This window comes from Rhinolophus ferrumequinum, chromosome 13, assembly GCF_004115265.2.
Source record: "Rhinolophus ferrumequinum isolate MPI-CBG mRhiFer1 chromosome 13, mRhiFer1_v1.p, whole genome shotgun sequence".
Taxonomy (NCBI): domain Eukaryota; kingdom Metazoa; phylum Chordata; class Mammalia; order Chiroptera; family Rhinolophidae; genus Rhinolophus; species Rhinolophus ferrumequinum.
In genome coordinates this window covers 32,615,891-32,634,693 of record NC_046296.1, presented here as the reverse complement: position 1 = coordinate 32,634,693, position 18,803 = coordinate 32,615,891, and the positions used below count along the sequence as shown (strand labels likewise).

At 33.7% G+C, this 18,803-nt stretch overlaps 1 protein-coding gene across 4 annotated transcripts in view; it reads right to left on the bottom strand.

Annotated features, from left to right (window-relative positions):
• Positions 1-18,803, bottom strand: part of RTN4 (reticulon 4) — a 70,373-nt gene that overhangs the window by 10,700 nt on the left and 40,870 nt on the right. For all 4 annotated transcript variants that reach the window (XM_033125250.1, XM_033125251.1, XM_033125249.1 and 1 more), the window contains 2 exons: positions 5,212-5,419; positions 817-955 (listed from right to left, as the gene is read on the bottom strand). In XM_033125250.1, the coding sequence (XP_032981141.1) occupies positions 817-955; positions 5,212-5,419 (347 nt within the window). The remainder of the gene's footprint in view (positions 1-816; positions 956-5,211; positions 5,420-18,803) is intronic.

Sequence of the window (18,803 nt, the reverse complement as noted above, 5' to 3'; positions counted from 1 at the left end):
TCCTATTGCTATGATATCCTTGGTTTGCATGACAAATCGTAAACCAGTGCATTACTCTTGGAAAAGAAACAGTAAGATAATTACTACCATAGTATATTTCTATACAGGCTTAGATTGGAAATGAGTCCGTTTTAAGCAGAATCACAGGCAATAACACAAAAAACACAAATGGCAAGTTCTATGTAAAGGAAAAGCACTGAAGTCCCAAAGACCAAGTGCTTAGGGCTCATGTTACACGACTGGTTAGTGGTTTGAGTCAGTTTGAACTTTGGGAGTTTATTCACAAGGTGAGACTCTAACAGCTGCTATGTAGCAAGATCCAAAAAGTAAAGAAAAACTTCCAACAATTACATACTAAAGATTAGTTGAGGTGTTTCGGAATATTAAAGCTTTATCAGAATAAACATGCTAAGAAAGAGTCCAAGATAGGAAATAGCTTATGTGTGTATATGAATCACACACAAGGTAAGAAATTAAGTGCTAGACTCTGAAAGTCAAACAGATTAAATCACATCTAGTATTAAATCTATTGGATAATCTTTACCCTTGTCAAAATTTCCTTTAATTTTTCTTGCTTTTAATTTTTATGATTTCAAAAAGTATGTATTTATTATAACTTTTTTCCTATAAAAAGAAAAAGTACTTTCCTCTGTCTTAAATATCTGACTGGATTTTTAATTTTGAAACCCAACTTTACTATAACATGATTTCATTACATCTTTATCATTCACTTTAATATAGAAAAATAGAATTTGACACTAACTCTTTCAATATTAAATTCTGGGCATGTAAAAAATGAAAAGTAAATAAACTTACCTTCAGAGAATCAACTAAATCATCAACTAAGAAGAGGCGCCTGAGTTCTTTTATTGTGCAGTTCACATGTCCAAGAGCAGAATTACTGTATTTCTGAACCAACTCCTCAGATATAGCAACTTCGGATTCCAAATATGCCCTAGAAAACAAAACACAACAAAATTGTCACTGATTGGAGTGATTTTCCCTGGATGTCTGTCATTCAGCAATTACATATTTGTAAAAGACATTAATATTTTACTATAAAAGCCTGTTTCCAAATTAAGCACAATGTAAAAATCCACCAAGCAAAGGGTAGGTGTTCACTGATATGTGCTGTCGGCTGAGGAGCGTAGAAAAAAGGACATGCTTTGAAGCCAGATCGATCTGACCTTGACTCTTAAGCTCTGCCACTTAGTTGGCTATGTAACTTTGGAAAGTTAGTCTTCCCTCTAAACTTCAGTTTCCTTTTTTATAAAATGGAGATTATCATAAGGATTCAATGAGTAAAATACGTAACACAATCAGACACAAGACGTACTCGATAAATGGTAGTCATTATGATGGATTTTTTTCCTTCAAGTTGACATTATGCTATCTCATCAAGTTTTCCTAACAAAGATCCTACTCATTTCCAAATACGACACTCTCTCCACCTAATCTTTAGGGAAAACGGCCCAATATGTCAAAACCCAGATTGTGAAATAGCTGTCAAAAGTATAGTGGCAATCCCAGTAAAACGTAATAGTTACTGTCCATTTAGATGCCCTAATCTATACTCAGATAGCTGGAATTGTTAAATATAAGAAGACAACTCTAATGGGGGGCAGGGGGAGTCAACTCTGCAGGAACGAAAAGAACTGCTTCATTAGTTATCGTTTCCAAGAAGCCGTTTTCTTTTGGCAGAGTAGAACCAAATCAGAATTGCTGAGCATTCGCTCGTATCTGTTGGGATTAGCTTCTTAATCAGTCCTTCCTCGTCACTTCCCCATGTCAGTGGATATTCATTACTTACACGAGAAATAACAGTCTTCTTTGATAATGCCATAGTTTTATCTCTGCAACAAGCCCCAAATATGTCTCCTTGTTTCTTTCTATATTCACTATGTAAACACTCTAGTTTAAGTGCTCATTATTTATAAACTGGAACAGTCTATCAGTCTCCAAACAAGTCTCTGGCTCCATCCTAATCCAGTCCCTTCAGCCAATGGCAGATTAATTTTATTTGAGCTCTCCTATACTGCTATTTAGGTTGAACTCAGGTGGGAGGAGTCAGGAGACCTGCTATTACCTAGCTATGTAACCTCGCAAAAGGCATTTAACTTCTCTGGGTCATAGTTCCAACTCTGTAAAATTAGAGAAATAGATCTTCCTAAATTCCATCGGGCTCAAACATTCTGTGATTCTATAGTCCCAACTTTTCAACCAGAGCCCTCCTAAATCTTTCCAACTTTATTTCCCACTACTCACTCTGATGTAGCCAAAAAATGAGCCATTCATCAAACACTTTTTAATCTTACTGACTTAATTGATCCTAATTTTCCCAATCCACCTTTGGTGACAGCATATCCAGTCAGTTGGCCCCATCTCAAATCCCATACATACATGAAGCCTCTTCTCTCTCTTCCCCAAGACCCTACTATATAACTCTAACAATGCTTTCTTAGGTATTATTCTTACACTACTTTCCATATCCAGCCTTGAAATATGGACATGTGTATACCTGTACATTCTTCCTACTAGAGTATAAACTCTTAAGGACCAGGACTATAACTTTACTAGTACAATGATCTAGCATACAGTTTGTTATTATTAACCAACAAATATTAACTTATTATCAAGTTAAAAATGGTCGAAGATTTACAAATTCCCTTAAATCAGCAATAATGTGCTTATGCAGCCTTGAGAAATACAGAAAAGTGGCTGATAAAACTTTGGTGTTCTGCTTTTGTTCTTGCTGAAGATGCCTAGGCACCATGCATGAAGGCAGCACCCTCCATCAATGACATCCTGTGGCTTTTTACATTCATTCAAAGGGCATCTGTGTCATTAATGCACTGCCATCGCTCTTTTCCAATGACCACAGGTATCACATATGAACTGTACAATATCATCTTCACTATAGCACGACTGGAAAACTTGGGAAAACTGTCCAACAGGCTTAAACTAGCATGCTGACTGAATTTACTTTATAATGATTTGTAACGACTTAGCCTTTGAGCTAAGAATAAAGTGTTTTTAAGGAAATAAAGAATAGAGAAATCAATCATTAGTTTTTTCCAAAAGCCTCCTTTAAAATCCAATGATGTGCAAAATTTATGTTGTAGATAATTCAGAAGTTTTGGCTTGACAATGTTTTTAACTATTTCAATATAACTAATTAAAAATCATATTCCTTTATGATTTGTGGCATGATATGGCTCTACCATTTTGAAGCAGTAATTCCAAGTTACTGTATTGCAAGTCTGCTTACTCCTCTGTAAGATGGAGTGATACCATCCATCTCGTAGAGTTGTCAAGAAAATTAAGCCTATACACAAAAGGCCAGACTCATAAGAGCCATTTAATAAATGTTGCTCTCCCACAAACTTATATAACATCATTACTTCATCAGTATGAAGAGACTGCTAAAGAGAAAAAAATTACCAGTCTTTACAATAAGCAAAATAATTTAGTAGGTCTCTTGTAAAGTTCACAAATCAATTTAGGTTTACCCAGTAACATCAACTAGATAATGTTCTAAGTACTTTGCATACTCATTCGTGCCCAAATAGATACTTGTCTTGCCAAAATTGGTTTTAAATGTTCACAACCCCTATTTGAAAAAAATGTCATATACAAAACAATTAGAGAACATTTCAAAGCAATACTTAGTGTAATAGGAAATGAATTCTCAGATCATTTTGAGCCAGGGTTAGTTAGGGAAGCCTATTCAAGAACTAGGTATTGAAAGCAAACAGAATCAAATAAAGCGTATGGTAGATTAGGGCATCTGAGGAGCAGCATGAAAATGGGCACAAAACCCTAGAAGGGGTAAATGAGAGACAAGACAAAGATATCTGGATTTCATCCTATAATGAAGAGAAAGCCCTCTGCCTAAAAATAAGGTGCTATTTGAAAAAAATTAACCTGACAACATCTTTAGGAGTTAAAAGTAATCTGAGGTAACCAGAAGCCAATTTGGTAACAAATGAAGTCCAGCCAGGAGTAGACAAACTTTTTCTGTAGAAAGCTAAATAGTAAGTATTTTAAGCTTTGAATTTCATTATGGTCTCTGTCACAACTACTTAACTCTGTCATGAAAGCGTGTAAGCAGCTAAATAACTGAGTATGGCTGTGTTCCGATAAAACTTTATTTATAAAAGCTGGCAGCAGACTGGATTTGGCCCATGACTGTAGTTTATGGACACCTAGTGTAGACTGAGGAAGCAGGAAAAACAATAAAATTTAGTGTTTTGTTTACATGAGATGGAAATGAACGAAGATAATATCAAAACTAGGAGCCTAAAATTAGGATAATAGTGGTGCTACTGATACAAACTGACACGTTTGAGAAAAATGGTTCACTTAAAAACATGATGAGTGGTTGTCAGGGGCTGGGTAGGGAATGATTGCTAATGGGTACAAAGTATGTTTTTCATCTGATGAAAATGTCTGGAATTAGACGGTGATGGATGTACAATTCTGTGAATATACTAAAAACCACTTTATTTTATAGTATGTAAATTATATTCCAATTTTTAAAAAGGGGAAAAACATGCTGAACATGAAGTGAGGGCAGAAGACTCAAGAGAATGTTTTGAGTCCCCTTAGCAATTAGATACATAACACTAGCGTGTACATGTAAAAATAAGGGCAGAAGATGACAGCTTAGAGACATGGAGATGCTGAAATAAAGGAGCTCTCCAAAGGATAATACAAAAGTAACGCCTTAAGGAATGAGAAGATAAAACTGAGAGATAAGAAATAGTAAGAAAAGATACAGGCATGATAAGAAAGCATAACAGGAAAACAAAAACATACTATTGGAGAGAAAGGTATTTCTAGTATCAGATAGCATGAAATCAAGCAATCAAGAAAATGTAACTCTCATCAACCCTAACCATGTTAAAAAGATATAGCTTCCATTAAACTAAAATTAGATAACCAATACCTTCTTCTAATAAATAAATATTACTAATTAGTATAGTTAGGCTAGTGATATATAAATTCAGGCTTTTCCATCATGAGCTTATGAAACGACTTTTAGGAAATCTCAAAAGCAGATGCTTTCGGTATAGCTTTTTAGCAAAAATTTGCAATTATCTTTAAGCAGTAATAAAATGCCTGTAAAACTCTACAGATAGTAGAATGAAGTCTCAACCCAATCCTATTTACAGTGTTGCCAAAGCGTGCCTTGTTTCCCAGACATCTCACCTGAATGGGTGGCCTTCATCTGATTTCTGGATAGCTTGGATCACACCCTTATACACCCTAAAGCTGATAGTCACAGAGAGCAGGGCCAGGGCAATGTAGGCCGTTACACTCACAATGCTGAATACTGTCAGGGAAAGTAGCAGGAACAAGCTGGCACCAAACACCACTCCAGTCTTCTTAATGTCTCTCCAGTACAGGAGGTCAACAACTAAAAATGTAAAAAGAAGAAATCTGAAATTAGAACATTAGTTTATCCGTTTGGATTCGGCACATGTATATTTTGCTCCACCCACAAAAATAAAAAGATCTCTAGATCAAGTGAAGCCCAAACCTAAAATGTTACAGAAAGACTAACTTGATAAACTACATTTTAAACCCACTCTAAGTTGTATATTAATATAATGCCTGCATCTATTTCTATTTACTATAAAATGCTTTTCATGCAAATCTATTTCCCACATGTCCAAATCAGTCTGGCTACCGTTTCCTCAAAAATAAGACCTAGCCGGACAATCAGCTCTAATGCGTCTTTTGGAGCAAAAATTAATGTAAGATCCGGTCTTATATTACCTAAGACCTGGTATTAAGACCCGGTCTTATATTACCTAAGACCTGGTATTATATATAATATGATACCTGGTCTTTTTTTACTATAAGACCGGGTCTTACATTAATTTTTGCTCCAAAAGACCCATTAGAGCTGTTTGTCCGGCTAGGTCTTATTTTCAGGGAAACACAGTATAAAAGATTATTAAATCTCTCAAGCCCAATTTAGCAGACTTCTAATCCAAGCCAAGAGTTTTCTTAAAAATCATCTTCATACAATGCATGATATATACTCAAATAATAGAAAAAAAACGTTAACACATCACTAAAGGTGAGATACCTCAGGAACACAAAAATATATTTCTCTGCAGAAAAATCACTTAATTCAAAAATGTGTTGAGAAATGTAAACTACTAAAAACTACACATATGCGTTTTACAGCTCTGCTTTTAAGAGGTCTTTCTTTGAGAAAGTCAACATTAATTTGAAACGTAACCTGGCTATCATTAAAACAAAAATTTCCTACAAAGCAAAAGATAAAGAGAAAACCAGCCTTTAGATTACCTGAAAAGCTACTTCCCTCTAGGAGTAGATAAATATAATACCACAAAAATGTAGGTGCCAAAGGAAAGAAGGAAAACCGAATGTGTTACACCGTTATATAATGTCTATTAATAGGACAGAGTCAAAGCCGAACTTAGCAATTTTGCTCTTGGCTTACGGTGGGTCACAGGGCCACTGTGAGGATCAAGTAACCACAGGCCTGTGGTCCCAAGATTGGGTCATGTACAACCCGAGGAGAATCCCGCAGTGTGCCAAAGGGCTCCTGAATTCACAAGCAAAACAAACTCATCTGTCTGTGGATTGTGAATTGAGGGCGGGTCACGCGCGCATTCTTGTAATAAGATAAACGTGGATGTACTCGAGCATAATTTTAAATACCTGTTAATTTTTAAGATAAAGGAGGAGACAAGGAAAAATCCCATTTCTAGGGGCTGCTTTAGTCTTGATCCCCAGGTCCTCTAAGGGACCTGCCTTTCCTTTACTCTTATGGGTACTTCTGTGGGGGACATCATGTGATGTGAAATGTAAAGTGCCGGTCATTACAAGGAAGCCCTGAGTTCCTGTCAGCATATATGTGAATACTGATGAAGGTATTTTAAATGCCTGTCACAATGTCACAGAGCAGGGATTCGACAACATTCATTACGTTTAGGAAACACTTATTCCATTCTCCTATATGTAATTTGATTTGAATGCTATTACTTTAAAATTCTATATAGGATTTAACGCTTTGTTTTCAAACTCTGATTTCAACAATTTATTCAAGTTTTTCCCATCCCAAGTTCATTCCAACCCTGCCTAAGAACATCTGCATCAGCTTGGTTCTCTTCAACTAGCGTCCACTATTGTACCAATACACTAGCACAAGTGCAAACTCACCAGAATTTGAAATAGCATGTCTATGCTGTAAAACTAGCATCATGAATGTCATATTGAATAAAGAGATAATAGCAACGCTAATAGTTTTCTGACATTCAGCAAACATGAGTTGATGCTGTTCAAGAAATTCAACCTAGACTCGATTAGAAAACCTCAACATGGGTACATGGATTTTTCTTCAAGGCCCTGTCCAACTCTAAAACAATAGAGTTGTCCAATTCGAGGAAAACAATAATACATAATAAAGACAATGTCAATAAAATTACAAATTAAATATCGCACTGTTGTGAGAATTCAGAAAAGGGGGGAAAAAAACAGGAGGAAATTTTAGAAGACTGTGAAAGAAAATAAGCTGGGTTTTGAAGAATGGGTAGGATCCAGAAAACCTGAGTACAGGCCTAATTAGAAGTCTGCAAGCAATGGTTCTGATAACTAATGCAGTTTTAAAAAATAGGGTACAGTGAGAGGTTAGGGGAAGCAATGATAAAGACTGCCCCTGGGAACATAATTCTTTCCTGGGAGGCTCCCCAGGTCCCACAGCAATGGCTTATATAAAACAGACACAGCGCTTGGGTGCTGAAGCTGGATCCCCTATATTCAAATACTGGCTCTATAACTTACTAGCTGTGTGACCTCAGGAAGTCACTAAATCCCTTTACACTTCATTTTCTTCATCTATAAAATGTGTATACAAAATAGGAATGATCTTACTGGGATGATGTGGGGATTAAATGAGATAATGAATTAAAATGGTTATTAATACAATGATTAATGTGCTTAATATAGTACATAGCATGTAATCAATTCTTAATAAATGTCAGGGTTGTTATTTGTTATTATTATGAATACCACCACAATGACTATCACCTTTCTTATCCAGGTATTTAAATAGTAAATATGAAAAGAAAAATAAAATTTCAACTTTATGATTAACTTGTAAGTCAATACCGTGCTATATCATAAATATATCACATCATCATCGTGTTATATCATAAACATGTCACTTTATAAACCACATGGGAAAGGATTTTAGAACTTAACCTGAATTTTCACTATTATAGGGCAAATACAAGTTGAGAACCTAGAAGAATCAGCAAACAAGGTACGCCTCAAATCTGTTTTTATTGATTCATAAAATTATAAATCTATAAAAACGTCTGGTTCTCAAAGTGCTTCAAAACATTTATTAACCTTCAAAATCACTACTACTAAGTTAAAATAAATGCAGATATCTTCACTACTCCTTATCATTAAAAACTTAGTAAAACCTGATTATGAAATAAATAACTAGACTTGAAAGGTATGCACAACATAAATTAATGTCTAATCAAATTTCCTAATACAGTTACTGTAGCAACAGTCTCAGTGACTAGATAATAATTACTTATAATTAGCCTACGACTTCTACATAGAGGGATATGGTGGGAGGAAATATCAGTGACTGGGTAGGATTCATGAGACTCACATCTTAGTACTGACACTCTGCAACTGTATGGCTTTGGGTGAGACTCCAACTTCTCTGGACCTCAATTTTATCATCAGTAAGTGGACACGAGATAAACAGATGTTTTAGAAATGTTTTCCAGGTTGCTGATCTATATTCTCCACACCTCCCTTTATTTCTGAGTCAATATTTACTGGGCACTTACATTATGCCAAACACTGTAGACTATACAACATTATCTCTATCAATTATTAAAACCCTATGAGGCAGGCTTTCAGACAAAAAAGTGAGACCCAGCTCTTACATGACTGGACCTAGATCACTTAATAAATGATAGAACATAGATTTTAAACAGGCTTCCTATTGATTAAAAAACTCAGACTCTCCATGTATGATGGCAAATTAAAGGCTCAACATATTCAAGTTCTTCAAAATGTTACTATTTGCACCCATAATGAATAGGCAGAGTGTAGGCAGATAATTACTACATGTGAGATGAATCACAAAGGCCAAGAACAAAGCCTCTCTAAGTAAAATTAACACGATAAGGTTAATTAATAAGGGACATATAAATTTTAATGTGACTATTTCACCTACAGTTAAATCCAAAAAGAAAAGAACTCTATTCCAATATACTTGACAGATATTCTTCCATAGTAGAAAACTATAATTAATCAAGTTGTTGATTTTTATTAATTCTTTTTAAAACCTGATTAAACAAGTTGTCTTTTAAAGATCCTGTGACTCTGATTAAGTAAAATTAGGATATATCTATCCAAAATATTATGGAGCTATTGAAGATAGTGATGTAGCTTTATATTACCATAGAAACATGTCCATAACACATGAAAACAGAATATTACAAAAATATTCAAATAGTATAATCCCACTTAAAAATTATACATGTACTAACTATGAAGTCTTAAAAGATATATACCTAGTAAACAGTTTTTAGCTCTGGATAGTAGGTTATAGATGTGTTTAACTTGCTTATTATTTATTCCCTTCTATGCCATCTGAAATTGTTCTCCTCCAATAAATATCAAGGATTAATTACTATGGTAGAGCTTAGAAAAAAATTCACCCCTTTCTATTCCTGTTTGATACCACTACAGAAATCTTATGAGTATAGTTTCCCCAGTAGGCTTTCCTACTGGGAAGAGAATACACTGTCTGCTAGCTTAATAAATACTTAGAGTCAACTGAAAATTATAATTCTAACAGCATATAACTAAGTTCATAATTCTGGTGCTTTGGGTTGAATCAAGTCAATTTCCCCAAAATTGATGATACCGGAATAGTAATGTATATGATCCAGCATTATTCAGTGATTAAATCCTAAATAAATTTAACTGCATAAAAAGTACAGCAAACCCTAATGTACTACTTCCTTTCCACCTAGCATATGGTTCCTAGGAATCAGATCTTTTCAGTAAATGGAAGAGCTCTGAAAACACATATGCAAGCCCACTATACTGTGTGAAAATATGCAGATAGCTATATGACAATACTCAAAGCAAAACCATTAGAGCCTTGTTGAAACAAGCCCCAAGCATGCCCCTGGTGGAGCCACAGACCGTGCTGCACTGAAGAGGAAAACACGAAGAACAGCCGAGAGACAGGACAACCAGGTATTGATAGTTACACATAGGACAAAATCAATGTACGCTAGAATAGGAAGGTCTGAGGGGTAATCTACAGTTACCAAAGTCACTGTGCAAAGTATTTCTTTTTTTTTTTTTTTTTGCAAAGGACTTTAAGATTGTCAGTGAAGGTGCGAGGATGAAAAAATTAATTTCTAACAGTTTCTGCTGCCTTAATTGACTTTTGCCAATTTTCCTAGTCTCTAACAGATTCCTTAAATTGGTTTTAATGAAAAAGTTTTGGAAGATTAAGTTTATCCAGGACCGTTGATTCTCAATGGGGTTCAGGGGAATCATAGTGTGGTGCTGGTAACACCAAGGCTGCCGGTTCGATCCCTGCATGAGCCCAAATTGTAAGCTGCACTCTCCTTAAAAAAAAAAAAAAAAATTAAAACCCTTTCTGAGAAATATATTCGAATACTATTGCTTCTAATATTCGTCAAGAGATTTATATCCATTAGTTAATTAAGATGTTCAATCCTGATAACCAAAGTCAGGTGAAGACATCACAAGAAAACTACAGACCAATATCCTTTATGAATATTGAAAACAATAATCCTCCACAAAATATCAGCAAACTTAATCTAGCAACACATAAAAAGGATTATACACTATGGCCAAGTGGTATTTATCCAAGGAACACAAAGCTGTTTCAACACATGACCAATCAATATAGCACACTTAGCATTCAGGACAAAAAAACACGTGCGTGATCATCACAACCAACACAGAAAAAGCATATGACAAAATCCAACACCCTTTCATCACAAAAACACTCAACACACTAGGAATAGAAGGAATGTCCTCAAATTCGCAAAGGGTATTTGCAAAAAAAATCCACAGCTAACATCATACTTAATGAAAGACAGACAGCTTTCCTCCTAAGACCAGAAACAAGGGACATAGCTACTCACTGCACTTTTAGTCAACCCTTTTGTGGAAGTACGAGGCAGGGAAGTTAGTCAAGAAAAAAAATAAAAGACATCCAGATTACAAAGGAAGAAATTAAACTATTTCTACTTGCAAATAACAGGATCTTGTATATAGAAAATCCTAAGGAATCCACACACAAAAAAAAGCTACTAGAACGAATAAACGAGTCCAGAATGATTGCAGGATATAAGATCAATATACAAAAACCAATTACAGTTCTATATAGTCACAATGAACAATCTGAAATGGATTAAGAAAATTCCATTTACAATAGTATCAAAAAGAATAAGGAACAAAGTTTTTAACAAGTAGAAGCCTTAGAAACTGAAAACTATAAAATATTATATTGATAGAAATGAAAGAAGACTTAAATGAACAGATATTCCATGTTTATAGATTAGAAGGCATTATTATTAAGATGGCACCATAAGACTCCTCCAGCTGATCTATACTGTAATCTCCATCAAAATCCTAGCTCCTTTGTGGCAGAAATTGACAAGCCAATTGTAGAATTCACATGGAAATGCAAGGGATCCTGAATAGCCAACATAATCTTGAAAAAGAACAAAGTTGAAGAACTCACACTTTCCTTTTTCAAAACTTCCTACAAAGCTATAGTAATCAAGACAGTGCAGCAGTAGTTGCACAGGATGGACAGATAGATCAGTGGAATAAATTTAGAGTCCAAAATAAACCCTTATATTTATAGCCAATTGATTTCAACAAAGGTGCAAAGACAATTCAATGGGAAAAAAATAGATTTTTCAACAAATGGTACCAGGGCAACTGGATATCCAACTGCAGAAGAAAGAAGTTGGACCCTTACTTTACTTATACCATATATAAAAGACCTAAAGAACTTAAACTGTTGGGAGAAAAAAAATAGGCACAAATCTTCATGACTTTGGAATAGGTTTCTTGGATATGACACCAAAAACACAAGCAGTAAAAGAAAAAAAAGATACATTCAACCTCATTAATATTAAAAACTTTTGTGCTTCAATGGACACTATTCAATAAAGTGAAAAGACAACCTACAGTGGAGAAAACATTTACAAATCAAACATCAGATCGGGCACTTGTATTCAGAATATATATATATATATATATATATATCTATCTTACAACTCAAAAATAAAAAGACAAACCAATTAAAAACAGGCAAAGCATTTGAATAGAAATTTCTCCAAAGAATATATACCAATGACCAATAAACAAGAAAAAAATGTCCAATGTCATAAGTCATTAGAAAAGTGCAAACCAAAATCACAATAACTTACCACTTCAGACCAACTAAGATGGCTGAAATAAAAGACAATAACAAAATGTGGGCAAGAAGTGACGAAGATTGAAACCCTCTTAGGTTGCTGATGGGAATGTAAAATTCACCCACTGAGAAAAACAGTTTGGCAATTGTTCAAAAAGTTAAAGAGAGTTACAGTATGACCCAACAATTTCACTTCTAGGAATTTCTACCCGAAAGACTAGAAAACCTATGTCCACACAAAACTTGTTCACAAATGTTTATAGCAGCATTATTTGTAATAACCAAAAAGAAGAAACAATCCAAATGTCCATCAACTGATGAATGGATAAACAAAATATGGTATATCCACACAATGGAATATTACTGGGCCAGGAAAAAGAATGAAGTACTGATTCAGGCATGCTCCAACACGGATGAACCTTGAAAACATTGTGCTAAGTGAAAGAAGCCAGACACAAAAAGTAACACAGCTGTTATGATTCTGTGTATATGAAATGTCTAGAATAGGAAATTCTATAGAGACAGAAAATAGATTAGTATTTGCCAGGGGTTAGGTGGAGTGGAGATATGAGAAGTGACTCCTAATGGGAATGGGGCTTTTTGTGGGGGGTGATGAAAATGTCCTAGAATTAGATAATGGTGATGACTGCACATTTTTTTTAATATACCAAAAATAAAAATAAAAATAAAAAAAATCAATGAATTACACTTAACAAAAAAATAAAAGCGGAAACTAAAAAAAGAAAAAAAAAATACTCATTTTAACATCTATTTCTCTGCTAGGTTGTAAGCTCCATAAAAGAACATTATGTCTTATCATATACCATATTCCTAGAGCTGAGCACAAAGCCTGAACCAACTAAACTTTCAATAAATATTACTGACTGATTAGAATGAACACATACTTTATGTCAGTTTAAGGCATGCACTAATTCTAATTAACTTATTCAAAAATGCTTCTATGCTTTGGATTTAACATTTGTTTTATTTAAACTATCTCCCGATATCTACACTTATTAAATAACAAATAGCAATGCTTTCAGGTCATTTATAAAACAGCAACTATTGTTTTATAAGCTTGTGTCTCCTTAGTAGACCCCAAAGGAACGATGAGTGAGTGCCTTTCATCTTTATTATCTCATTATCTGCTTAAATAATATTTGCTGTCTGAATAGTGGCCAGATTATTCTTAGGAATAGTAGTAACATTTTAATTAAAGACTATAATATTTTCAAATTAAAATAAAGGACATCTTTAAATAAGAACTGTTGGGTCACTAAAATGCTAATTTTGGATTACTCTGTAATCACTCTATTAGTTCTGTTTATGAGTGAAGAGTTTAATGGCCTCTTTATTCTTGAGAAACCAAAATTAAGACAAAGGGTTTGTACATGGGAAGCTTAACCTTTCATGGTTCCTCAAGTCTCTATACTGCAGAATAAAGCATTAATCACGTAGCGTAACCTACTGTGGCCTCAACTATACTCTTATGTAAAATGCTCATGTAATATCCTTTTAAAGATCTGAAATTAATTTACCAGTGCCTTTCCTATTACAACCGTGGGGAGGGTTTATGGATTACTAGAACAATGCTCACCAACTAAACAAATTTTTGTTATTTAGAAAAAAGTGATTGCCCACTTTTGTTTTGAAAATAAAAATGTGGAAAATATTTATCTTGATTTGTGATATGCCGAGCACAGAGCTGGAGCACCTTTATCAAACTAAAATTGTAATTTAAAATAATTCAGTACAATATAATCTTTTCTTCAAAATAAAAACCTCTCGCCCAATAAAGAGTAAGAAAAGTTGCCTACATCTGGTAATCATAAACTGTCATCTATCATAGCTAAAAATAGTGCTAGCACGCATACCTTACATGTAGAAGTCATCCAATTACATTTTGCCTCAAATCAAATTCTTACTGACACTCTCTTCCTTGAATAATAGCCTGAAGTCAGATTTCAATTTTAAAATCTTTTGTCTAGAGGGATAAAAAGTTGAACTAACTGGTTCTAAAAAGAAAAAAAAAAATTGGGAAAACAACGAATAGCTGGCAGGAAAATACCTATTTCCTAAGCCAAAAAATATTAAGTTCTGTTTAATAAAGTCAGGTGAACAATGAGTAAGGCAGACAAATAGGAAATAAACAAATAAATATATGAATATTAAAAACTGAGTTGCTATTTTTAACCATGATCTTTATATTAATAATTATTTATTAGTAATCATAATCTTTAAATCAAATTCTTCCCAATTGCCAGGAGAAAAGCGACTAGAATTCAGAGTTGATCATTTAGCACCCCACCCTAAGCTTTTACTTCCACATAGTAAGCATTCACTTGGCTAATAAATGACAGGGGAGGTCCAGAAAAAGACCAGTACAGACTGGGAACTGAACTCTTTCTGCAAAGACAGAAGAGCGAGTCCTATTTCTTCTATTTACCTTTAATATGACCCTGACTACATCACGTAACCTAGTTTCCCCATGTGTAAAATTAGGAAAATGGTACCCACCTAAAAAATTAGTTGAAACTGAGATTTCATATATGGAAATGACTGGTGAACTAAATACACTAAATAACGGTAATATCTCAAGAGGTAAAGTCAAGTAGGGCAATCAAATATTAAATGCAATGCTTGACTAAGTTATTTTTTTAAAGGTGAATTCAACTAATTCAGCACTGCTAACTTAATTTCAGTTACCAAGTTTCAGGTTGATGGATACTAACATTGTTATGAAGTATCTCAAACACCTGGCAAACCAGCCTCTCTCTCGGTCATTTCCTCTTCCTGTAATTAGGAATTTTTGAAAGATATAGAATTTCAGGTCCTTGTTCCTTTCATCACTAAATCTTTCCTGCCTTACTTCTGACAACATTCCAGTGCACTGGTCAACTTCGACCACCACACATCTAAGGAAAAAACATTTTACGTGAAACTAGCACAAATTCTATACTTGCCTTTTCTATAATAATTAAGTTATCACTGTTCTGAACAAAAAACTGTGCAAGTACTCTGTATACAACATCACTAATCACAACAACTCTATAAAGTAGTATCTGCATTTTATACACACGGCAACTGAGGCTTGGAAGCATTATTAAATTGTGCAGGGTTATAGACTAAAATTCAGGTCTGACCATGAAAGTCTGACTCTTTCCACCATACTACATTTTTGCATTTAAAGGAATGTATCAGATTTCTATCCTACTTGAGGATGACAAATAGTATTTTAACCTCAACTTAAATAATTGAGAAGACAGAAGGAATTTACTAACACTATGAATAGTTATATACACAGACCTTTAAATTCCAGTAACATAGATTCAATGATAGAAGTCATGTTCTGTTGAAATTGCAAATTGTGCTTCCTAGAAGCTACCTAAATTGTCCCTCATTTTGAAAATATTAAATTAAAACTATAACTAAATAGATATAGCTATAGCTGGAGATATATATTCAAATAAAACAACAAAAATCAACCACAATGCAAAAATGCAAAATGCAAAAATGCTTCCTAAGAATGTAGAGTTTTTTAAGTTTAATGTTGTGAGTGATATTTGAGAATTACTCCAACAAAGATCCAATAGGCACTTCAAACAAAGTATCTGACCCCCAAAGATTAAGAGAAGCCACTAGTAAGTCAATAAAACCCTTGGACATTTTTTGTAAAGGGACATTATATATGATCCACTAGGAAATTCAAAAATGAAGTAAAAGATGTCATTTTGTGCTACCAAATAATTTTGTGGTAAAAATTACACACTCCAAAAGTCCAAAAACTTGCTTCATCCTCTGTTCATTCTAAGAACTTATATACAGCTGTGATTACAAACTAAATTTTGTTAAGAGTAAACTAAAATTTATTCTAACTGTTGGTTTAATGTTGCAGGATAAAGTTTTCATAATATTTTTTTCCTTCCATTATTTGGTATAAAATTTGAGTTCACTTTAAGTAGTCTTTTTTCCTATATTATCTTTGAGTAGAAAATGTATTAATACATTGCAGAAAGGTAAAAACTACCTGTGGTTGTTTGTTGTCTCCTAAGGATAATCCAAATTTCTTTGAGATAGAAAACAGTGAGGTTCAATAACCATCACATATGCCTCATTTATAAGTTAATTAAATTCACCAATTTACTAAATTAGGTCATATAGTTTTCAATACTTCCCTTAATCCCACTAATGCTATTTCCAGCTTTATTAGATGAGGACAAAAAATATAGCAGAAAATAATTCTAACTTCCCACTTCCAATTTCAAACCATTAATTTTCCCTTCACAGGAGAATTCATATATGTAGCTAATTCCATTTTCTCTAAGGTAAAGCTAAATATCGTTTCTCTAAGCATGTTATGTATATACATATTCTAAACCAATGGTTCTCCTACAGCATATTATGTATATACATATTCCAAACCAATGATTCTCCCTACCTGCACAAACTTTAGCAATCTTCAGTTGTAAAGGATGTCAAAATAAGGACTTTCCCTTACTTTTATAAAAAGTCTGTATTTCTGATAATTTTGATAAGCATGTATTCATTTTAAATTACCAGAATTGATCAAGACGTAAACAAATAGAAACCTAAAATTAGAGTATACATTGGTTCAATGTGTAATTTACTATTGTTTAAATTTTACTGCTTGTTAGCACCCAAGCATTATAAGAAATAAGCACCAAACCTTAAAAATAGGAAATCACTGCTGAAAATCCCATTTTCTACAAATAAAAACTGAATATTAACAGAAAACACAGTTCTGTAACTCCAGAAACTTGAAAAAATAAACTGGAATGGGAGGAAAACTCAAAGCAAACTACTAATACAAAAAAAAGAGAATAAACTTCATTAGTTAAACTAGTTATATTTATACTTCTATAATCTTATACACCTATTATATACACTCAATATAAATGCTTACTGAATAAATGGCTAACAATACAGATAGAAAAATGAGGGAAAGTACTCACAACATTGATCAGAATAATCTATTTTAAATTATTTTGGATTTAGGTGGAAAAAATTAAAAAAAAATGAATGTATATGACAAAGAACAACTGTAACTCCTCACATTCTTAAGGAAAATCAGAATTTTAGCAAATCTGTAGTCTGAGAGTAGAAAACCTTAAAAGTATTTCAATGCCCAACAATAGACTTTCAATAATATCATTAATATTTGATAGTTTTTTAATCTTTGAGTTGTTTTGAGTTCCTTAAGTAAATGCTATATAGAATAAATATAAGATAATGGTGAAAAGAGTAGTGGAGAGAAAGGAGTATGTTAGTGTTTATCAATATCTTACATAAATGCCTAAGAGGTGATTGGATTAAAATTTTGAAAGCCATGAAGCAGATTTAAATAAATGTATTTATATTTTGTACACACCCTTCTTCCCTACAGAGACACACACCCAGTAACATAAATCAGTATTATCCATGATAAAAGCAGAAAAATAAAATTTGGTCTCAGACTACTGCTCCAAAGGTGCAAACAGAAGGACTGGCTAAATTGAATTTAGTAAGTTTCTTTAGCCTAAATTCTAGCAAGAGATGGGATCAACTGAATAGATAAAAAGGTAATTTAGGGGATACCTACAAGACCAGAATAAGAATTCTAGTCACTGCTTACTTTTCCTATATTCAAGCATATACTACAATCCCTAAGGACGAAGAGAAATTAAACTCCTGGTCCACAGAGTTCCCACCAAATATAACCTTTTGGCAACACTAAACATGTAACACCACCTTTCTTTCATGGCTAGTGTGATAGACTGCTGCCTCTTTTGTTGCAGAGTGAGCACCATACAAAAGAAATATATACCGTGTTCAATAAGATGCCACAGTTAGACTATAAATGAATAAAATATCAAAATATGGGTCATTTCAGCTTTTATATTTTTCAATCTTCGGTTGTTCAAGTAAAATATAAACAGTAAAATAAAAGCAAAGGCCCTATGCCACCTGCCAGCTATGTGATCCTCAACAAATAATCTCCTTAGTTTTCTTGGTTTCTTTACCTGTAAAATTAGAAAGTCAGAAATAAAAATCACTAATAAAATGACTGGTCTGCAGATATAATTTAAAAATCCTGGATTTATAAAAGTTGCTTAAGTTACTTAATTGCTCCTTTAGAAGGATTAAGGGAGGGAATCTCTTCTCTTATTTCTCCCACTTGGAAAAAAACATGTTAAAAATTTCCCCAGAACGTATGTATAGGGTTCAAGGCCAGGAGTAAATCTGGCTTAATTAACATCAAAGCTTTCAGCCTCTTACTTTATTGAGAAGCTGTGCAGAGTCAAAGAGGAGACCCAGT